This window comes from Astyanax mexicanus, chromosome 17 (assembly GCF_023375975.1).
Source record: "Astyanax mexicanus isolate ESR-SI-001 chromosome 17, AstMex3_surface, whole genome shotgun sequence".
NCBI classification, from domain to species: Eukaryota; Metazoa; Chordata; class Actinopteri; order Characiformes; family Acestrorhamphidae; genus Astyanax; species Astyanax mexicanus.
The window spans coordinates 10267938-10292182 of record NC_064424.1 but is presented as its reverse complement, the minus strand read 5'-3'; the positions used below and the strand labels follow the sequence as shown (position 1 = coordinate 10292182).

Here is a 24245-nt window from a genome sequence, read left to right as displayed (position 1 = left end):
CATAAAGTTTTAAGAGTTCAGAAATCGATTTTTGGTGGAATAACCCAGTTTTCGATCACCGTTTTTATGCATCTTGGCACGTTCTCCTCCACCAGTCTTACACACTTTATGCCTTCACTACTGGTGCAAAAAAATTCAAGCAGTTCAGCTTGGTTTGTTGGCTTCTGATAATTTATCTTCCTCTTCATCATATTCCAGAGGTTTTCAATTTGTTAAAATAAAAAAAACTCATCGTTTGTAAGTGGTCTCTTTTTTTTTTTTTTTTTTTTTACTGTAAAAGGTCAAAAAGAGGCTGGTACACACATTTAAAAGTGATGACGGTCCAGCCCCCAAAATTTCCTGTTGAACTTCTGCCTTTTCACTCTCACACACACATACTGATACACACATACTGATACACACACTGATACACACACTGATACACACACTGATACACACACTGATACACACACTGATACACACACACACACACACACATACACATATTACATAAGCTATATAGAAAGAGTGATAGATAGCCTAAAGTGCTGTTAATAAAATAACAGCCCCTGTGGAAGGCAATGATGGAGAGCATTGCTGAGAGAAGCGGGTATGATACAGAAACATATGAGAGTGAGAGAGAGAGAGAGAGTGAGAGAGAGAGAGAGGTAGTGCATAAAGCACTAAAAGCTTCTGAAAAGAAGCAATTACCATGTCAGCACATCATAAATAAAGCATTTGGCTAAGATTGAACGAACGCCATATACATATTTCACTGCAACGGGACGTGTGGCTACACATACATACACTGTGTGTCCAAATGTATGTGGCCACCGCTTCTAATGAATGCATTCTGCTACTTTCAATTGCTTCCATTGCTTACACAGATGTGCAAATGCACACACAGCTTGTCTAGTCCTTGTAGAAAAGGTTTGGTAATAGAACTAGATAGAGCAGATAACAGGAACCTACTGGCACTGTGCGTAGTGCCAGGCACTGATGGTGCTTAATGGTGCTTTAGTTCTGAGTTGAGAAGCTGGGGATTAGATTAGGTGGTGATACAATATGTTTGTCCATGTGAAGATATATATATATACACATCGAGAATACCCATCAAAATATCCAATATATTAATTATACTCACACATGAAACATTTATTTCAATTTTAGGCCTTACGAAATTCTGAGATATTGTAAAATACACTGCCAGTAAAAACAAATACTAATTCTTTTGGTTCATGCCGTGCATCTACACGTCTAAGTTTGATAAAAAATTACAACTAGTAGAACTTGAAGTGGGAATAATAGCAAAAGATAATCTGCAGAAATGTCTCCAAAGACTCCAGAGTTGTTCAGCAAATCAGGATTTTCTGCCTTTACAAATCTAAAAAATAAATTCAGAGCCCATCTCACAGTAAAAGATGATTTGTGACATTTTATTAATATCCTACTTGACAGACCCTATTTTTTGCTTCATTTAAGATGTAGTTCTGGGTGAAATTACACTGCTGTAAATGGAATAGGTAGATGTATGCAAATGCCTTGACCGTCATAACATCTCATCATCATACACTTCACTGAATTCTGTATATGGAATTTATAGAACAATCACAATAATAGTCAGTGTAATGTATGTGCTTTCTTGTTTTAAGAACCCCTAGAATAATTAATCATAAGTTTTCATCTTATATTAAAGGTAAAAAAATCCATCTTTTCTTGTTCTTTGTGAAATACTATAGGTCTCTCCGAGTTGTATATGATGCTGCATATGAAACTGTTCTTCAACGTCCATTGTCTGCAGCAGCTAGTAAAAGAAAACGTTCAGAAAAACGAATCTCTGCCGCAGTGCTGTTAGCCAGTCAGAGGCGATATGTTTGCACGTATGAATATTTATGAGCATGAGCCAAAATCCTGTCTTTCTTCAGAGACCACTAATTCAGTGAACTAAAGCAGGGCTATACAGAAACACTGGTGCAAGACCTGTACAAGTTGTAATGTGTATTAGTGACTTGCCAGTCAACACAACCCATATATGAAAAGTAGGCTGCAGAGCATTTACATATATCTCATCTACCTACAACAGTGTATTCCCACACATGCTGTTTATTTGGACACAACACAGAGCAGAGGGAATCATACTGTTTGAGCATGCACGCCAGCGTATGCACGCAAACTGTTCAGACAAATGTCTGAATATATTGGTGGTTACATTAAACAGATTGTGGGTGTTTTTTACTACCAAGAACGTGAAGAATAGACTTCTTATAAAGCTACCTTGCAAGAAAAAACTCACACGTATAAAAGAACAGAGAGCAGCTATTAAGATGCTGTGTACTTGCTATTATATTGTAAGAAATGGTAGTACTGTAGACTACAAAATCTGCCTTTCAATGGCGTTATTATCCAAAACTAAGCAGCTTATCTAAGGCTACAAAACAGGGCTAATTTATTTGATCCTCCCAACACAACAGTATAAACAATGGCAAAGATTTGACAACTATTTAAAGCAAACCCAGTGTTAATTGTGGGTCAGAACAATGTTTTTTGCCATTATGTCATCATTGAATAGACAATTAATGAATACTGCTAGTTCCATTCATTTTCCCAAGTAAGCCACCAACTAATTGAGGCAATAACTTTGAATGTCCTTGGTAAATACATATTTATGAATATAGGAATGCATTTTGGACAATGGAAGGTGACATCAAGAACACAAGGCTGCAGAAACAACAGTAACCCAGCCTAGAGAAACATTGGATTTAGTGAGAAAATCAGATTTTCTCCCAAAATCTCAAAGACTCATTTTTAATACTCTTGAATTCAGCAAGAAACAAAAACATGTCCATAAGTTAAATACTATATGTGCTCTCCTATGAAGCAGAAGAAGCAGAAGAACAGTGCACCATGTGTGTGTGTGAGAGTGAGTGTGAGTGTGTGTGGGCTGGATGTGTGGACTGATTCTAATAACTTCTCTAATATTTCTCCTACATTATTAAGCAGTCTGGCTGTCTGAGGACACCATGGAGAAAAACAGTGGGTGTGCCAAGCTGAACAGTATGCCTGGTACAGTGTTAGTCAGAGCATGATACAGTCTATGAGACATCACCTGGCACAAACCACACAAACACACACACACACAGTGTGTGTATAAGTCATAAGTGAGAGGCCTGAACAGAAAAGAACCCGAACAGAGTCTAATGGACCCGATTAGAAAGAAAGAATGAGAAAGCTACACTATAGTCAGTCACTTCATTTAACGTAAGGACCTCCGCCTGAAGCTGGCTGAGTGATGTGCCTCATCAATAACACTTACTAGCTGCAGACACTACTGGCGTCATTTGCTCTTAATTATCTCGAGTGAGGCTAATTGAAACGAGCAGATAAGTGCTGCTGAACGTGTGGATTCAGAACACTACCACTTAGACCTGTCATGAATTACACAATCAACTTATCTTTGAGATCCCATTATTTATTTTTTATTTTATTCATTTATGTTGAATATTTGAACATGTTTATGTTCAAATTCATATTCTGAATTTCCCTAACTATCAAAAATCCATTCCATTTTTAAAAGGGTGTAATTTAATATAATTATATTATAGTTATAGTAAGATAAGAGAATAGAATCCTTTATTAATCTAGTATTCCCACAATGGGGAAATCTAAAAATACACATATTATCGTTACATTAGTGGCATAAATTATTTTAGAATTATAGTAAAAATTGTTTATCACATTAAATCCTTGAACAATTTATTATCTATTAAAATACTGACAAACGTTCACATCAAACGTTTTATAACACCCAATATTTTATAGATTTTATTGACACAAGTCATGGGAAAGCACTATGTATAATGGATCATGAAGTGTTACCTCAGGGTATGTCTTTTGGAACGCCCACACATTTGCAAGTTGTGAGGTATTATCTTGTCAGTGAGGTAAAACACTGGTCTAAATTACTGGAAATTAAATGAGGCCTAATCGTTCATTCTAATAATCTCTTCTGCTTTTGAGCACAACTTTAACACTGCTTAGATGTTTTGAATCCAAATCAAATCAAATTACATTTGCAAAAAAAATTAAATTTGCAAATTACAGTAACACAGGTGTATAGGTAAGTAAAGAACAAAGGTGCTAGATCACTCACAGTAGCAGAAAACACAATAAATACCAATATAAATATAGAAAATAATGTTGCACATCTGGATTGCTGTCATAATGGATTCATTATATCCTCATGAAATGTAAATAAATTAAATATACAAATAATGTTGCAATTACATGAAATAAATCTGAATGTGTAGTGTAGTATGTGTAGTAATTTAGAATGGTGTCAGAGTAGTGTTGTGTTTAAACCACGCCCACAAAATAGTTGTTATTGTACTTTAGATCTTTAGAAAAACTTATTCATATGATGGTGTGCTTTTTATTCTTTAATTAATTTTTCGTAAAATTTGCTCTGTAAGCAAGACGATATACATTGCAATATATCGTGTATATATACGAAAAGAATAAGCTACTGGTACTGTTATCTACTGAGAAATATATTCAGATAGCCAGCACAAACATACCCATCTCATTGGATTCACCCTCTTGCTCTTTTTACTATTTTTGTGTTTTGAGATAGAATCAAATGTGGTGTTTGACAGCTTAGGTGGCACTACTGCCACTACTGTGAGTGTGTGAGAGAGAAAAAGAGAGAAGACAGATTTAGATTGTGCTGCACCACCAGCCCGAACTGGTCTGGTGAGCAGTGCTTTATGGCCCGAGCCCTGAAATGCATGAGCAGATCCAGAGCCAAGATAGCACTGAAATATTAATACTTCACTTTAGAAAGCTTACTGTAGGGCTTTATATATCTCTACAGCATCATCTCTCACGCTGACTGTCAGGACTTCAATAGACACCGCCTTTATGTTTTTAGGTCATTGTTCCTCTGTGCATCTGGCCTTTATTTGAAAAGGAGAATCAAATATTTAAATATTAAGAAATCTTTTGGAGAGTTTTGGTTCTGCATATAAGGACATGATTCATATATCTCACCTTGGTTGATATCAGTTTACACAATTTACTACCTCTTCAAAAATTGTCTCTTTTGTAAGAAGGTTGTAAGGAGCAGTACAGCTACTCTGCTAAAGTCCTGCATTATAAAGGACTTTCAATGATGATTCTCCAGCACCAAGGCTGAAGCAGTATTAGGATTAGCCGCTAACCACATCACTAGCTATTTTGCTGTTCAGAGATGAGTATTTTGGACTGTAGTCTGAGTGTTAACCATGTTAAAACTTGTTATGTGGGACGAACCACTAGCTGATAGCACCCTGGCTTATCAAAACACTCAGGGTTCCTCAGTCTAGCGCTGTCGGGCGGCATTTACTAGCGCTAAGCGCTGCTGCTAAACATGCTGTTAAAAATTTGGGAAATCTAAGCTTACTGTAAATAAACGGATGAGCTTTACTCACCCAATTAATCAGTCCTCAATAGAAAAATCTGTGCAGATTACTGTGCAATACCTTTGTTCCTTACTATTGTCGTTTAAAATGCGCCTTATAATCTAGTGCGCCTTATGATAGACGTTCATTGATAGTGTGCTTATAATTTTATTCTTATAATGTCACTTTAAAAATTGGCTCTTTTCAAGCTAAAACATATAGTGTGAGCTGTACAGGGATAGGATAGTATCTGTAGAACTGAAGTTCAATTTTTTTAAAGTGATGTTGATCGAAGAATATTGAGTGAACTCATCTAAATATGTTCTCCTTATTGTCCCAACAAAATTCCAAAGGGCTCCAAATTGGAACAAAACACAACAAGGAAAGCTTTATTTTACCCAGTAAGACACCAGTACAGACACCAAACCAGTTGAGAAGAATAGGGGCAAGGCTAAAAGCTATCCTGCTATACCCTCTTCAGCATGCTAACAGAACTGTGCACTCAGGGGGCACTATAAAAGGCAGCAAAATATTGGATAAAACAAAGGCTTTAATGTATTTGTTATTGTGATTATACCTTGCTATAACATGCTGCTTTTTAGGACAACCTTTGTGCAGTAAACCACACAATATTATCTAAGCTTGTCTTTTTTTTTTGGTCAAACCCACTATAAAAGAAAAATCTGGGTTGTAAATAGACTTGTAACAATCTGTCTGAACATTTTTCCCAAGCCCAAAATCGCATACTTACTATCTATCTATGTTAAATGATTTTTTAACATAGATAGATGCATTCCTCGGCACCTTTAAACATTCAAATGCCTCATTTGAGTGGCCATTGTTTCTATACATAGCCACAGCCTCCGGGTGTGCTTTCTTACTTTAAACTGCAAACTGAAAGTGGGAGTGGCACAAACCAGAGACAAGTGTGAAGTGCTGAAAGTGGTGGGCACACTCCTTAAAAAACCTTTTTTAAGCATTCTGTAGAAAGCAATGGTTCCGTATAAAACCAAAACACTCTATTTCAACTACTTGAATAAACAAATGTTATTTTACAATCAAACGATTATTTGTTGTCTTCTCTTCTTCTTGTTGTATACTATTCAATTAAAAAGATGGTTCTATATAACAGTAAATAACTGACCACAAGAGACTAAGCAGACTAATCAAGAAGCTCTGACAATAATAAAATGCATTAAGGTTCATGCAAGGTTATTGGCTCAACTTAGGTACAAAAGTCTGGATTTGATTAGCATGTACATTTTTAATACTTATATTTGGTATGGTATAAGTAATTTGGTTGATATAAGTAATTTGGTTGGTCTAAGTAATTTGGTTGGTACCAAAATGTACTAAAACCTCAGTAGAACTGCTAACTTAACACAATTGAACTGGACAGTATTTCTTAATCTATATGTAATATTATTTTAAGCATACTTACGTTATTTTATCTTTCAATGAATTTGGCAAATTAATTTTTTCGACATTTGTAGGTACAGACATTGATTTTCTGTTCATGTTTATGTTCATTTTGGTAATGAAATAGGTGAGTTGATTGTGGAAAACAATCAGAACATAACTGCCTAGACAAATAAACTTATCAGAACATGTTCTGTGGCATTTTTTATCCCACTAAATGTAGTTGTTGGATGGAAATGAATGGGTTAAACTGAATGGAAAAAGCCGTGCTGATCTCTAACTGAGATACATTCTCAAACAGCTAGTACAAAGAGACCTCAGTGGACTGCTGAGCACTGCTGAATTGACCAGACCCTGCATACAGGGCTTTATATGTGACATGCCAAAAATCATGGGACAGGAACTAGTATAGTCCCAATTATTTTTGCCATGTCCAATGGAAGCTAAATAATTCAACTTCTAACAGTCATCATAAAGTTATCGTTTTGAAACATTTCCATTGGTCCATTCATTTTGAAACACCCAGTTAAATACAGCTGCCACATTTAAATTACATTGAAATGCCAAAAGTCATAGGACAGGAACTAGTATTGTGTCCCATGACTTCGCTATAGCGGTGGGCGATATGGCCCTAAAATAATATTACGATATTTCAGGGTACTTTTGTGATAAAAAATATTCTTAGCAATATGACAAACCACTGAATTAAAAAAACATCATTTCAAGAATACACTCCTGCAATAGAATTTAATTGAATTTAATTTGGCGCTATTATTGCATACAATATGATATAGGACACTCTTAATTGTCACAAGATGGTAATAGAAATCAATGATTCTAATAAATGCACTCCATATCTACAGGACTGAAATAAAATGAATGATACTAGACAGATATAATCTGTCGCTATTAGATATTTAATGATAAAAAAATGGTAAATGATGAATGTTTTGCTACAAACAGCAAAAAAGTACCATATTTTATTACTTTTCATTTATTATTACTTCACTATGCATTAGACCACATAGAAACAGTACCAAAGCAGTATCACAGCGTTCATAAACATTTGCTTATTAAAACAGTAAATGAAGAGGGCACTTCATTCACTGAAGTGTACCTTCATTTACTCACTGAATAAAGAGGTGGCCTTTTTAATTAACCCCTAAACTGTAAGGGTCTGTATGTGGGCCTACAATTAACATCACTCTCAGAACTACATCACTGTAGAACAGTAGTTAATATTAAGAGTAATAACCAAATAATTCTGTATATAACAAGTGTTACTGTTAATAACCAGATGATATACTAATAGATTAAGTCAGTTTTAGTGATGAACACATGCATTTCTTTATACAGCATTAAAAAAAATCTCTTATTCCAATAATGTGCACACACACACACACACACACACACACAAAGAGACACTCACACACACTTTGTCTGTCTTTTTCACACACATAGCACCTGGCACACACACACACACACATGGCACATACTCTGGCTGGCAGACAGCTACCAGCTGATACTAATTCATGTAAGGGACCTACCATCCAAAACCTCCGAAAGACACACTCCTCTTCCTCCTCAGCATGCTCACACTCTTCCAGTCCAGCTCTTTGTTCGCTCCTCTTTTTCTGTCCTCCTCTATCTCTATCTCTCTCTTTCTCTCTTTGAATGGACGACTCCAACTGTTCCCCTAACAATCCCTCTTTTCTTTCTCCCTCACTGCCTTGCCTTGTCACTAATTCTGTCTCTCTCTCACTCTTTCCTTTCTCCTTTCTCTGTGCTGCTCACTCACTCTCTAAATATTTCTTCGACAATCAGTGCCTTTCTCTCTCTCTGTTTGAGTCTCCACTCTTACTCTCAGTGCTTTCTCTTTGGTGTTTATCTCTCTTTTACTCTCTCTCTCTCTCTCTCTCTCCTCCTCCAGTGATTTTACCTCAGACTCCACCCTCTTTCTCTCTTGCTCTGTGACAGTTTTTGATTCCTGCACCTGCTACGCCGCTCCCTACTCACTTCAGCCCTCAACTCCACACACGCCGAGCATGAGCATGAAAGAGAGAGAGAGAGAGGGAGGAAGAAAGAGAGGAGGGGTAAGGGAGGTGGGGCTGAATTGAATGCAGTCATCTCTCTCTCTCTCTCTCTCTCTCTCTCGTGCTTACTCTCCATCACTTACTCACTCACACACATCCACATATATGCACACACACACACCCTTTGGGCCCTCTACTCCTGGTGTGAAAATAAAATAGGCAGGGTTTGTTATTAACATGACTTCCTGCCTTCCTGTCTCCTGCCGTTACAACCATCATCCATATTTTCACTGGTAGTGTATTAGCAGTAAGTGAGCAGTCAACGGGATGCATGAGCAGTGTAGCTTTTTGAGGGCTGTCCAATTCTCATAGAAAAAGCTGGCAGAGGTTGGCACACAAGCAAGCATGTAAACACTGGGTCACTCCAAAAAACACAAACCAGACAATTAGAGCAACCAACAAAATGTACAATGTAGATCGCTACAGAACAAACAACATGGCTCATAGTGATGCAAATGGTCAGTGTTGACTGGATAGCTTTCACAGAGCCCATCGAAGGCTGTGCAGCTATTAAAAGGCTATTCACACACGCACACCAACACACACACACACACACAAAATTCCCCCATATACACTAAAAATAAAGAGCAAAATCTGAGCAAAACATATTGTGTAAATAAAAAAGTTTAACATCAACTTAATAGAGTGGATTATACACTGACAGTATTTAGTATTGTGTCCAATGACTTTTGCGATGTCCCATTACAATATCCACTAAAGAACTAAAGAAAAGCTGTTCACAATCATTACCACCCACCTCCTAGTATGTACACATGTGACACTGTGGATCAAAGAATGTTAAATGGCCCCACAACTTCAAAAATAGAATGTTTTAGGCCAGGCTCAAATGGCAGTAATTCATGTCACCTTGCCATGAGCAAACTAGCCAGTGTTCCACCTCACTCACAAGATAACATGTCACAACTGTGGGAGAGCTGTGAAAATCAAGATAAGATATGCAACACCCAGAAATCTTGCAAATAGAACTGATTGTATGCTGGATAGATACATGCAAATCAGTACACACACATGATTTTAAGAACCTGCATAAAGGTTTAGCCGAGTGGTGGTGGAGCACTCTTCTACTGTGCAGCATTACTTGCACAAACAAAATGTTCATGGTACAATCGTAAGAAGGAAACCTTACTCGTGATCTTATCACAAACCTTAACATTTGAAGAAGTGACCTATAGATCGATCAGTAGGTTTCATTAGGATGATTATTCTATTTTAATAAATCCGCACCTGGTCGATATCTGTCAGCACAAGGCCGATATTCAGAGATATACTTGCTGTTAACTAAGCTTCGCATATGCATACACACAACAAGGTGCAGTACACACAAAACTGCTACAGAAGCACTCAGGATTCTGTCAAACTGACAGAAGGTTTAGAGGAGCAGATGTCTCCTTGCTGCTGAACAGTGACAAATGTGCTTCTTGTCAGGACAGGTGGCAGGAGATCAGCATTAGGAGTTGGGGGAAATTTGCGATTGTTAGATGCATCTCAAGTTGGACATGTAGGATTATGAATCGATTCAGAAATGGAGGAAAAAACATTTTCTAGCCGTTAGCCATAACTAAAAAGTAATGGACACAAAAGACAGAAATCAGAAGTGCGTGCCCCAGACACATAACAAAGATGCAAGACGAGCCATAAACGCAACCAACACAAACTAAATGCTGTCGGGTTCAGTCCAGAGCATGTCTGTTAGTGATTTTCCCAATGTGCATCGGTGCTATCAGCATGTGACCGTCAGATATGCCATTCTATCATTTGTAGTTGGTTGTTTTCATAAATGTCAAACAAATTATGCTTTTTATTGTCCACATGGAAACGCCATACCACTCAAAAACACTGAAATGAACAGGGATTCTGTAGACATTTTTCTAGTCACTATTCAGCAACAACTACTTAATTTTCAAAATTGTCCCACCAGGTGCGACCAGAATCTCCATTCGTGCTGCACGCAGCGCATTTTAGAAACGCTACCTCTGCTGTTTTAGAGAAACATTGAATTAAGATATGAACATGTTAATGATCCACAAATTGCAGAGAGAACAGAACCAGTCCAGGCCCTGTCCCTGTTTCAGGCTTTACGGGCGCGTAAATTACAGCCACTGGTTTATACTGATTACAACACACCTGATCTAACTAACAACCAGAGGTGGAAAAAGTACTGAAAAATTGTAATTAAGTAAAAGTACCTTTACTTTGCTAAAATTCTACTCAAGTAAAAGTAAAAGTACCCATCTAAAAATCTACTTGAGTAAAAGTAAAAAGTACTCAATTAAAAATTTACTTTACACCACATGCTTTCTCAGGTTTGATGTGGAAGTTTTGAAAGCTGACAGCTCTGTCCGGCAGGGCACATTTTGTATTGCATGAGGAGGTTAATGTCTCGTTATTCTACGCGTGAGCATCTGTGCGCTGGTGTATCCGCCCAATTATTATTTTTTTATAAAAAATAAAAAAATATATATTGTTTTTTTCCCAACATTTTATTTTTTACTCAGTAATTGGGAGTTTTCCAATGTAGCAAAGTAAATTACTTGTGTCAAAATGTACTTGAGTAAAAGTAAAATTACCTATTTTAAAAACTACTTTAAAAATTATAAACTACTCATAAAATTTACTCAATTAGAGTAACTTGAGTAAATGTAATTCATAACTTTACACCTCTGATAACAACCTAATCAACTAAAAATTAGCTTATTAACTAAATATCTGGGCTCGCTGAGTGATACAGCAGGAAAAATAGCATTACAGTGTTACTCCAAAACCACAGAGCTAACCCAGCCAACTGAAGAACCACAGAGTCTAAAACACTTAAAAATGCTAAATGTGGGTTTTCCTTCCACTGAAACCTGGACGAATCTTAACGTGGCTTAATATACTAAAACAACGAGCCAGAAACGCCAAACATCTTATATTTCCCTGCATAATAAACCTAACCAGAATCTATAAACAAATCACTATGAACCACCGCTATTACTTACTGTGGATGGAAGGCCAAAACAGAGGTAAAAACCTCCGTTTTTAAAAAAATATCCGGCTTCGTGTGGACGGGGCCTTAGCTAACCACATTACAACACACAAGTAGCTACACATAATACTTTTGCCCTACAGTTAGCTAGCTAGCATTGTTACTAAGCAACCGCATGCATTAAATTTTGGCCAGCTTTCAACAACAGAGAAAAAGTAACGTTACAGAAAAAAATTTAATTAAATAAAAGTACTATTCTAAAAATCTACTCGAGTAAAAATAAAAGAGTACAACAAATCATAAATGAAACTGTATTGTTATAGTTTGCCATTGCTATGCTTTAACTGCTATTTACATGTTTTTTTTTTTACATTTAAGTAGGTTGTTTAATGTTTCCAATAAAAACGTAAGAAAAATATCATTAAAAACATGAAATCATAAAAAAAAATGTTGGTCGGCGCATGCGCAGTGCCGTAAAGAAGCACATATCGATGGGTAGCATATCTCGACCGAACACCGGTTCCCCGGAGCCGCGCGCACAGACCCCGGCTGATTCACACAGCGTCTCTCCCGCTAACCATAATAAACCATAGACTGTAATAAACACTGCTGGGAAAAGTTCAGCTGCGCTACCTGAGGCATTTCACTCTCCACCAAGACTTTCAGAAAGGTAAACTCAGTTTGTGGACGCAGGTTAAGCACGTTAAGTAGCGCAGCTCAGCTAACTAAGTTGTTAGCTAACCTAGGCAGTTTGATATGTCTACAGTTTAGATTAGCGTTGTTTAATGTCTAAAAGGCATCTATTTAATCTATGATCATTAGCTGATGTATTAAGGTTATATTCGCCTCAATCGCATTCTAAAATTTATACAACTTTCAGTGCACTTAATATACTATTAATTTAGGCGTGAATACACGTTAGTTAATTAATTAACATACAGGATAACAAACACATTTTATCTCCATTAACCTTCACTGTTTTTCAGAAAACCATGAAGGCAGAATTACCAAATTGGAGATGTAATGTTTACATTCGTGTCTACATCTACCATTTTAACGGCCAATATTATTATTATAGTATATTTATTAAGTATTCCCTTACAAACATACTCACATTACAGCTTAGAAATTAATTAGTAAAAAACAAGAACTTCTTATTCTTACTGTCTTACTGTAAAGGGCTGAGACACACTGGCGAGATTTTATTCTAATACACAGCCCACTAGCGCCCTCAGATGGTGAGAAGAGCCACGTGCATCTCTTTAAATTCTGTATAATACTGACTATAATTAAGTTTTTATGTTTTAATCAACTGTAGTAAAACTGGACTAAATATGAGCTCCACTGTTTTATCATGATTGATCCAATAACGGTAGTCTACCTGCATTATGTCACCCTGAGGCAACGGATTAAAATACTGCTTTAGTGAATATATAACAGTGAATATAAGAATAGACGAGTACACTGTGTTCAACACCGTGTAATAGAAGGTTAATATTTAATGTAAAATATTATTTTTGTGCAAATATTTGCCTCGGTCGCGGTTTGATAACATCACTGAATAAAAAGTGCGGTCACTGCAGCGCTGCGAGCAGGGTTCGAACCTGCGCGGGGAGACCCCATTGGATTTCAAGTCCAACGCCTTAACCACTCGGCCATCGCAGCTCGTCATAGCGGCCCCACTCACACCTATATAGCATATAATGTGTGAATATGCGTATTTTTGGTCCTAATTCATTACAGTTACATAGTAAACCATCAAAAAAACGAGACGAAATGTAAAACAAGGATTAATGTAATTTAATTTATTGAATTGAATGTGATTTAACGTTACAATACGTTTAATTGAAAAAGCGTCTAACGTTAACTATAACCTAGCCTATAGCCTAATCAGTTAACTCAAAACTAGCTAGGTTATATAACTGCCTAAATATTTTAGTTTAAAGTTAGTTTATGTAGCAAGTTTAGTCAGCTACTGACTATCTGGGATAATTAACCTACGATATGTGATAAATTACAGTAACGTTAAACTAGATGTTAGCTCGCTAGCCAGGTTAGATAGTTAGCTAACTAGTGTAATTACGTTAGATAGATTGACTTTATATTGACGTGATATTATTATTAATATTATTATTTATTATATTATAAGTTACATTATACATACCTTATCCCGATGGAAATTTAGCAATAAACGATAACGTTACTCGGGTAACGTTAAAGTTGGTTTCATATTCGCAGAGTATAAACGATCTGTAACATATCGTAGCTAGCTAATGAATATAAAAAATGACAAAAATGATGTTATATAAGCAAAATAACACTAGGGTAGGTTAGCTAGATTAACTAAGTAAGTTCCATGATATAATAACAGCGTTAAGAGTCAACTGATAAAGTTGTATAACAGTTAACGTTAACTAGTAAAGGTGGCTTATGGGGTCGGTGTAGTGAGCTAACTTTAGTGTGAATCGTAGAGTGATAGAGCGGAGTAAAGTTAGTTTGATATTCGATATTCAGCGGAGATTCGCCTTTCGGCCGTTCTCTTGCTCACAGGCAATGTCCTAAACTCTCCCAAATTACATTTTCCAAACCACAGAAGAACAGAGAACAAACTACAAACGTCAGATTTTCTGAAAACACCCAACCTTTCTGTTTCTCCGAGAATATTTACTGAAAATGGCAGGAATCGCTGCAGCGGGCGCTGAAGCTGTTAAGGGACCGTCTGCAAAGTACGGACTCTGATTAAAAACGTAAACATTCACAGCGCCGTTTAATGCATTTCTGCAAAAATCATACGTAGTCTTTAGAGACACACCTGAAAAATAACTACAACTTTTATTTTTGAAAAATATGATTTGGTTGATTTTATATTATTTTTCTAATAATAAAATTTGCTACTGTACTGTACTAATATGAAATATAAAAATAAAATCACTTGTAGTCTTTAGAGACACACCCGAAAAATATACTACAACTTTTCATTTTGAAAAATATGACTCGGTTGATTTTATATTACATTTTTTATACTAAAAATTGCTACTGTACTGTACTAATATGAAATATAGAAATAAAATCACTTGTAGTCTTTAGAGACACGCTTGATGAACATGTACTACTTTTAGATTAGAAAAATATCACACTGTTTAATTTGTATTATTTTTTCCAGTATATTGCTACATTTATATTGAAATGCCCAGGTCAGCATATTTTATAGTGATGTGTTATGTCCATGTAATGCATTTTGTAAATATTTTGTTAGAAATTCTGGCCTTCAGGAATCAGGAATCAGATTCAGGAGTCAGGAGACGGCTTCAGTGTTGAAAAGTAAATATTACGCAATTGTTGTAAAAAATGCAGACACTTGACACTAGAATAGAATGCATGTTGTTTCAAAATACATTCACACTACTCCTAAAAGTACTACATATAGAAATCCCAATAATAATAATACACAAGAATGCACTTGCACGCATACATGAGCTTACAAGGAGTACACACACACATAATTTACTGTAGAAAACTGTAGTCAAGTTTGTCATTCAAAGCTATGAAAAATTAAAAAATAATTATCAAATCTCCATTTAGGAGTACACACAGGGGCAGAAGCAGGCTAACACACATGGCCTGCTGCACAGTAACCCAAACACTTGCTATGGAATATAAAATTTTTGTCATTCAGAGTCATCAAATGTCATCATCAAATTAATAATTACTTGCCATTTGTCAAAAACAAGGTTATGTTTTGTTTATGAAAAAATATACACCATATACATATACAACATGTTACAATCAATAGCACAAATACATTTTAACCATGCAGTAAATATAAATATAAGCTACACTATATGGACAAAAGTATTGGGATGCTTATGGTTGTAGTTAAAAGAGCATTAGTGAGGTCAAGGTGTTGGATGAATACCACTCCACCACACCACATCCCAAATCTCAAAAATATAGGTATTAAATGTTCAGCAGAGTCAAAAACTATTGTAAATATGAGTTTGAATTACAACATGGATGCCATGTGTCTGTTTTCCTTATGGGATGAAAATTAGTTCACATAAGTGGCTAAAGATCAGGATGGGTAATTTAGCTCAAACTAACATAAAGCTATGTAAGAACTCCCAGTCATAATGAATGAATATAAAAACGAACATACTTTACAGAAGCATTAAAACATATGACAAATATAGTCTAGAGGAAGTCTAAAGGAAAAAACACCATTGGATAGAAACTATTAATATGACTATATCAGAAGTGACCAGTTTAACAGCTTTTTGCCCAGCTCAGAGAACGTTATCAGCTCCAGCCTGTTGGCAAGTCCACTGGCAGGTGGGCAACCACAAGTTAATTTCATGTTGTTGTTTAGCTCCGTGTTCTTCTGTAAAACAACAACCAGTCCACGTGTGTCAAACAATAAATATTGGTCCTAAGTCTCTGAGAAGGTGAAAGATGAAAAAGGGTGGATTGAAAGGTCTTCTGGCATGTGTATGACTTTACACAGTGTAGAACAGGCTATCCGAGGAGAGGTTCACCCCAGTACTTCACTCAGATAGATTACATTCTCCTAGTTTTTACCCTTTCAGCCCAGGAACAGCAGAACGGCAAAGAAGCTTCTCTTCCACTGAAGTTATTGTTCTCGTCACAGCACTCTCCTCACAACACTGGTGACCTTCCCGTTCCCTGAAAAAGTAATTGTAGGTTGACAAAAAATGTTGCATTAGTCATTTGGGTGTGTCACAGTAGCAATGTATTTCATTTTATATTTTGTATGGAAACTTATAGATGTGATATGACTTTCATGTGTATCTTTATAGACAAGTGTTTTTATATCTATATTTGATATGGGCGTTTTAAAGTAAAAAAGTTAACATTAAAAACATAATAAAAAATCAACAGAATCAATTTTTTCAAAACTAAAGGTTGTAATATGTTTATCTGGTGTGTCTCTAAAGACTACAAGTGATTTTATATCTATATTTCATATTAGTACAGTACAGTAGCAGTTTTTATTATTAAAAAAATAATATAAAATCAACCAAATCATATTTTTCAAAAATAAAAGTTATAGTTATTTTTCAGGTGTGTCTCTAAAGACTACGTATGATTTTTTAAATCTATATTTCATATGGGCGTGTTACAGTAGAAATGCATTAAACGGCGCTGTGAATGTTTACGTTTTTAATCAGGGTCCGTACTTTGCAGACGGTCCCTTAACAGCTTCAGCGCCCGCTGCAGCGATTCCTGCCATTTTCAGTAAATATTCTCGGAGAAACAGAAAGGTTGGGTGTTTTCAGAAAATCTGACGTTTGTAGTTTGTTCTCTGTTCTTCTGTGGTTTGGAAAATGTAATTTGGGAGAGTTTAGGACATTGCCTGTGAGCAAGAGAACGGCCGAAAGGCGAATCTCCGCTGAATATCGAATATCAAACTAACTTTACTCCGCTGAGTGATAGGGCAGTTCACTGATAATAATACACATTTACTGCTGGGCAAACTATCAAACAGTGTGTAGAATGTTAACGTTACTGTTAAAGGCTCAGTACAAACTATTATAATATAATATACTGTACAAACTAACATACTTTAATCACTAGGATTGTAAGCTTTGATGATGATAAATAGTGTCTTCGATAAATAGTGACATTCGTTTACATTATAGATAATTGTATAGTTAAGCTAATATTTTAAAACGTCAATGCACCCATTTTAAGTGTCCAGGTCACGTTTTATGTTACATACTTAAATATATCTATAGAAAATCAGCTTATATAAAAACAATGGCGCTCGTGCGGGCAATAGGCATAAATAGGCAGCCGCCAGCCCCTTGTTCATCACGTGGGGATGTAGCTCAGTGGTAGAGCGCATGCTTCGCATGTATGAGGTCCCGGGTTCAATCCCCGGCATCTCCACACTTTTTAATTTGTTTGTTAATTGTACTGTTTTCTACATATTGGCGGAATTAATACATTTCTGATATGAATGAATTGAAAGACAACATTACAAAATCTAATTTTGGGTGAATCCTTTAGAAAAAAATGTGGTTCCACTGGTGTTCGAACACAACAAGAAATGCATTTCAAACTCATTCAGACCCTGCATGCAGCCTATGTATACCCTGCAAATTCCTCACTTAGTAAATATACTTAAGTTGAAAATGTTAATCCTTTAAAGTGAGTAAAGTTTTTTAATGTTTGGTTGTGTTGTAATTTTTCTAAATAACAGTTTTCTAAGTAACTGTTTTCTAAATAATGGCGGAATCCATTTCTGAAATGAATGAATGAAAAAGACAACATAATAAAATCTAATTTTGTGTGAAACCTTTGGAAAACTTTTAGGAAAAGAATTCTGGTTCCACTGGGGCTCGAACCCAGGACCTTCTGCGTGTAAAGCAGACGTGATAACCGCTACACTATGGAACCACATACTGACGCGGGCTCACGGCATTGGTTAAATACACTCGTTTCATTCTGAAAGCAGTTGCCTAACTGGACAGTGTTTTAGGCAGCATGTGTGCGCTCCTGAGAAAAGAACTGTCCTATTTAGTAGGCAGCATATTATCATCTATGTGCAGCATAATTATTTTACCTCAATTCTAAAGGCGGGTGAGATGTATCCTTACCGGCGAAGGCAATGCATTTCACCAGCTCAGAGATTGTAAAATTCTCAGGATATGTTTAAACATAACTATATTCGTTTAAATGCAATAATTCAACGTGCAGCTGCTTAAGCATACTACACGTATAATAAATAACACGTACGCCCGTTTAGTGGACAACATGGGTAAACAGATCTGTTCCACATAATACAATAAATGACACAATGCAACAGTTTCTTAGGCTTTACTTGTTACGGTTCTGCTCTGAAAGCATGAAATTAGATCATTACACTTATTATAAGTTTAATCATATATAATGTATACGAGTAACATACAGTCTATGGGTGGAATATATATAGATAATAAAAACAGTATATCTTGTAGAGAAACTGTCTTGTATTGGAAGATTGTATTGGTTTGGGTTGCCTTTTGAAAAGTCCATCTGAAATGCATGTCAAACCCATTCACACCCTGCATGCACCCAATGTATACAACATTTTTAATGTGTTGTTACTCTAGATTAAAAAAAAGCCTTGCTAACATTATTTTCAAGTCTACACTTAAGTTGTGTACACATAATTTAAAGAAGATTTAAATAAACAACTGTTGATTTACTATAAATATCAACCCTCCCCCCTTGTGTTTCTTTTTATGTTTTGTTTTCATGTTTCTCCATGTTGTTTATTTATTTATTTTGTATTCCTTCCTTTTCTCCCTTTATGTACAGTCCCAATCAATTTTTTGCACTATAGACTAACACTGAATATTCCAAAATTATAAAGAAACACACATAGAATTATGTAGTAAATAAAAAAAAGTGTCAGACAAATCATAACATGCTCATAACATTTTCTTCTAGGTTCTTTAAAGTAGAAACATTTTGCTTTGCACACCCTTGCTGTTCTCAGTCAGCATTATGTGGTATTTGCCTGGAATGGTTTTCTCATAGTATTGAAGGTGTTCCCAGAGATGCTGAGCACTTGTATGCTTTTCCTTTATTCTGTGGTTCAACTCAGAAGAGTGTGGAGGCAAAGAAATTAATGTTTATAACAAACTTCCAAAAATACTATAATATTAATCTTTGGACACGGCTCTTCTCATTCAATGTTTTTTTTTTTATTTTCAATTATTTTTCTGATGTTTTACATTGTAAATTAAATATTGAATACTGTATTAAAGCTATACAGGAACACATGCAACACATTATTTTATTATGATATTCTGTAAACAAAAGGTATTGAATAAAGCAGAATATGTTTTAAATTTTAGATATTTATAAGTACCACATTTAGCTTTGAGGACAGATCTGCGCACTCTTTGTATTTTAATCTCAGTGTCTTCATGAGGGAGAGTCACCTGGAATAGTTTTCTCAGCGTCTTGAAGAAGTTCCTGAAGTGAAGCTGCAGCTCATCCCGAATCACCATCTCAGTTGATTAATTAAAATAAAAATAATGTTTTTTTTTTTTAATACGTAACTGTACGTGTGTTCCTTAATTGTTTTAATTAAATCTATTAATGTGCAATGTAGAACATAAATTAATTAAAGATATAAAGAAAAACATTGAATGAGAAGGTGTGTGTCCAAAATTGTACTGGTCTGGAGTGGTACTGTCTGCATACATAATAAAGTTAAACCATTAAATGAGAAGGTGTGTTCAAACCTTGGTACTGTATGTTGAGAATGATATATTATACATTTTTGCATACATGTTTGCATACGTTTGCTAAGCCTGTAATACAAACAAGCTTCAAGAAAGCATAAAAAAGAGAGAGAGAGAGAGAGAGAAAGAAACCGAGAAAGAAACAGAAAGAGACAGAGAGAGAGAGAGAGAGAGAGAGAGAGAGAGAGAAAGAGAGAGGATGAGAAGGAGGAGGGGGAGGATTCCTATAGAGCTGCTGTATTAACCCTATGAAACACCCCCCACACACACACACTACTGCAGACAACCCGCAGCAGCAGTCTGGTGCTTGTGTTCGCTCAGTCTGCCAATCAGACTCAGACGGAGCGGAGGTAAATAAATATGGCGGAAATTTACAGCGCATAATAATCCGCAAATAATACATGTAGAGGAATAACGGGAAGCATGGCGGCGCGAGGAAAGCAGGATGTGAGCGTCGTGCAACGTTTTTTTTAATGTTGTTGTGAAAGGGCTGGAGCTTTGCGCAGAATAATGAACGAGCCTTTCTTCTGTATTAATAATAATAATCACTGGATTGACTGGATAATAGCCTACTTCTGTAATAGTCACTGATAGAAAAAAAGCCTTGCTAAATGTAATATGGAGACAAAAGCATCTAGGACGTTGATGGGAGCAAAGTAGTTTATATTCCACCTTAAAACGACGTCAGAAGAACATGGGCTATAAGGTAAGAGCGCGCGCCTTAATTATCATTCTTCAGTCTCTGCTGCATCTTCTTATGGCGGAGAAAAAAAAACAGCAAACAGCGTGCCATTCGTTTCAGTTCATTTTTGCGTGGTATTTTTTCCTGTTTTGCTATGAAAGGTTTGCTATAATGTATATGATGGAATATATCCCACGTGATCTCTTTATGCACGAACCAAAACTGTTTTTTTTTCTCTATTCTTTATTTACACACGCAATTAACCAAGTATTTGAATGCCACATGCGGTTAGACGCGCGTATCTAACACGCGCACAAATAGCGTACAAAAATAGCTATGTTGTATCTATGTTGCTAACATTTCCATGACGCTCCAGTAACAGAGGTGCACTGATGAATGAATGAAGGGCAGAATGCGGCATCATTAGCTATAGCAGGCCTGTGCAGCACTGACTCGTTCAAAAGGCTGGGGGCATTTTTTTGGTCCAGCATACATACTCTCCTCAATACAGGCCTCCTGCAGAATATGAGCATCCTTGCCTCGGTTCAGTGTTTTCAGTGTTAGATATTCTGTGTTTAGTTTGATCTATTTAGATTTACAGGGAAAATACACACCTGCTGAAAAAACAGCATCATCTGGATGGTAAAACAGGACTAGTTGGTTTAGGGGTTTTGTGTTTACTAGTGTGTAGTTTGTTAATTTATCTGGCCAACCTCTGCCACTAAGCTTGTAAAGCCTGTGGTTCAAGCAAAGTGGTTAACTAGAATGATTAGTATAAACCTTCTGGCTGGTATGACCAGCCTGAACAAACTGATCCAAGTTACTTATTGTCTCATTAGTGAGTCTTCAGTTCTTCAATTCTTCTATGTATATGCTTCTTCTGTTCTTCTATTTATTTTAGGGCTGCAGCGATTAGTCGATATAATCCACCACGTTGATTATTTAAATTTGTCGACTATTAACCTGATTGTTGACTATTAAAAAAATTGCCCAAACACAACAGATTACGAATTTACTCATTAAATATCAGCTGTTTAAATTCCACATTTAAACAACTTCCAGACATTTAAATACCTTTTAAATCTCATGATCAGCAGTTTCTATCGTTTTTAGAGATGAAAGACATGGCAGTAATAATCGTTGACTAATTACATGTTTAAGGTTTAATCAAGCACCCCAAAGTTTCCGTGTCGAACACAGCTCCAATAAAAGAAGTAATACAGGCACGACATGCAAGATTATTTATACCTTATTACAGTAAGCATATATATGGTTAACTTGTGACTTACATGACCAACATGACTAACACAAGACCATGTGCTTGTTTGCAATGCAAGTCATTGTAAGACTTGTATGCAAATACTTGGGCCCTCCGTGTGAAATGACATGTCTTGTTGATTTTAAGTAAAATAAGTGACAAATGCTCAACAGGAAAATATTAACACGTTTAATTTGTCTTATTTGTCAAATCTAACATAAGTAGGATTTTTGTAACAACATTAACAAACTCAAACGTAATTTGAGCAGGGGTTCCCAATGTTTTGCCTTTAGCTATATTTATTGCAATACATGTCTTCATATTTTTTCAGTGTACTCTAGAAATCCTTTAATTTAAATTCAATTTAATTACTATATATATAGTTTTTACATGGTGTAATTCATTTTATGAAGTGATTCATGTTTCAAAGACAGTGGAGGAATAAACACTCTCATTTCCATTCCAATTGAGTAAACTAATTTGCCTCCTTGTTTCTTTTTTAAATGTTTAAAGGGGACAGTCTGTGATATAAAGTTTCACCAGTGTAAACTGGTACAGCATGTTTCAGATAGGCCTACTGCAAAATGACCTGCTCATTTGTTTAGTTCAGTTCACTTCAATTCAGCGTGAATGAAAAACAAATGTGCATCAATTTTCACTAAAAATGTATTAACAAATACAGTATCCCACAAAAGTTAGTGCACCCTTTACATTTTTGCAAACATTTTATTATGTCTTTTCATAGAACACTGAAGATATGACACTTTGGTACAATGTAAAGTAGTTAGTGTGCAGCTTGTACAACAGTGAAGATTTGCTGGGCCCTTAAATAAATTCAATACACAGCTATTATTGTCTGAATTTAGTGATAATGGCCAATTTGCAAGCTTCTCAGGTTGCCAGTGAAACCCTCTTCCACTCCTCCACGGCGACAACACAGATGCAGTGGATGTTAGTCTGCACCATGGGTTATGTCTTTGTTTTGTTGTATATATTTGGTTTGGTAAGCTTTGAGAACTTTACTACATCCTGTCGTTAACGGCTACATGGGCTGCGCCTCTCTATACTTTTTAGTCGAAGTCAAAAGGGGGCACATCGAGCATGAATTTGAAACACTATACAGAAACGCACCCTACAGTATAACCGGCTGATTTGTGGTCTAACTGTGGTGTTACTGTAAACTACAAATTAGCAAAAGTCACAATAGATCATTGTTTCTCAACCCTGTTCCTGCATGTTCCCACTGTTCTGCATATTCTAGAGCTTTCTCTGCTTTAAAAAATAAAGTAAGTGCTAATACACTGCTGGATAAAGATAATGACCGAATTATGATCCATAGGGGGCTAAAAGATTTTAACAGGTAAACTCAATAAATGATTGTTAATTAGCTGATCAGTTGGATCAGGTGGAAAATACACATTTTTAGGGCAGAGACCAGGGTTAAAAAACGTCTTTAAACTACCAACATTACCCAGTGTTGTACTAGCTATCAACTACATCTGGCTTCTAGCAAACTAGTTAGCTAAATGGATTTTCATGCATTATAGCTTACAGTAAATCCTGCAATCCTAAATAAATGAACACAATTTGAAAATGAAATAGTTATTGGTTGTTCAGGTATTTCAGGGCAAGTTAAACATTACATTTATATCTATTTTTTCTCAAACCTTGACTACCTATCTATCTAATTCCAAAGTTAAGCTAACTGACTAGACAGCTGCATTTTATTAAGCACACAGTGGGATGATGTGTGTTTTGCTATCAGAAACAATGTAATCACAGTTTACATGGTTAGCCGACGGTTACCTTTCTTTTAGAAAAATCTCCGTATGTCCAAGTGTTTTAAAGTCAGCTGTTAAAACGTGCCGCGAGGGCATGGGGGGGGCGGGGTGCTTTCCCACTCACACTAACTCTCCTCCATGCTCCGCAAAATCAGCAAGCTGATTTGTGACCATGATTGGCGTTAAGAGATTTCCGCGCTCACTGGGGGTTCTGTATTCTGTATTTTGTATGTTTAATGTTTTTGCCTGATTCTTTGTCCTGTAATCATGTTTCTGTAAAGCTGCTTTGTGCCAACACCAGTTGTAAAAAGCGCTATACAAATAAATTTTATTTGATTTGATGAGCTTTCTCATTCA

General features: G+C 36.0%; 2 protein-coding genes and 3 non-coding genes across 7 annotated transcripts in view; 2 read left to right on the top strand and 3 right to left on the bottom strand.

The window, feature by feature from the left end:
* Window positions 1-8883, bottom strand: part of rap1gap2b (RAP1 GTPase activating protein 2b) — a 75777-nt gene extending 66894 nt beyond the window's left edge. For both annotated transcript variants that reach the window (XM_049466520.1, XM_049466521.1), the window contains exon 1: window positions 8381-8883. In XM_049466520.1, coding sequence (XP_049322477.1) covers window positions 8381-8424 — 44 coding nt within the window. In that variant the 5' untranslated portion in view covers window positions 8425-8883. The remainder of the gene's footprint in view (window positions 1-8380) is intronic.
* A 4612-nt stretch (window positions 8884-13495) lies between these two features.
* Window positions 13496-13577, bottom strand: trnas-uga (transfer RNA serine (anticodon UGA)). The gene has a single exon. It is a non-coding gene; the product is annotated as a tRNA-Ser (tRNA).
* A 4170-nt stretch (window positions 13578-17747) lies between these two features.
* trnaa-cgc (transfer RNA alanine (anticodon CGC)) lies at window positions 17748-17819 on the top strand. The gene has a single exon. It is a non-coding gene; the product is annotated as a tRNA-Ala (tRNA).
* Window positions 17820-18256: 437 nt separating this feature from the next.
* Window positions 18257-18329, bottom strand: trnav-uac (transfer RNA valine (anticodon UAC)). Its single transcript has one exon. It is a non-coding gene; the product is annotated as a tRNA-Val (tRNA).
* A 2101-nt stretch (window positions 18330-20430) lies between these two features.
* The window catches only part of st6gal1 (ST6 beta-galactosamide alpha-2,6-sialyltranferase 1), a 77433-nt gene continuing 73618 nt past the window's right edge, over window positions 20431-24245 (top strand). For both annotated transcript variants that reach the window (XR_007424981.1, XM_007254156.4), the window contains exon 1: window positions 20431-20873. Coding sequence is in view for 1 of the 2 variants with exons in the window: in XM_007254156.4 (XP_007254218.1) it covers window positions 20862-20873 (12 nt within the window). In the remaining variant the exon portion in view is untranslated. The remainder of the gene's footprint in view (window positions 20874-24245) is intronic.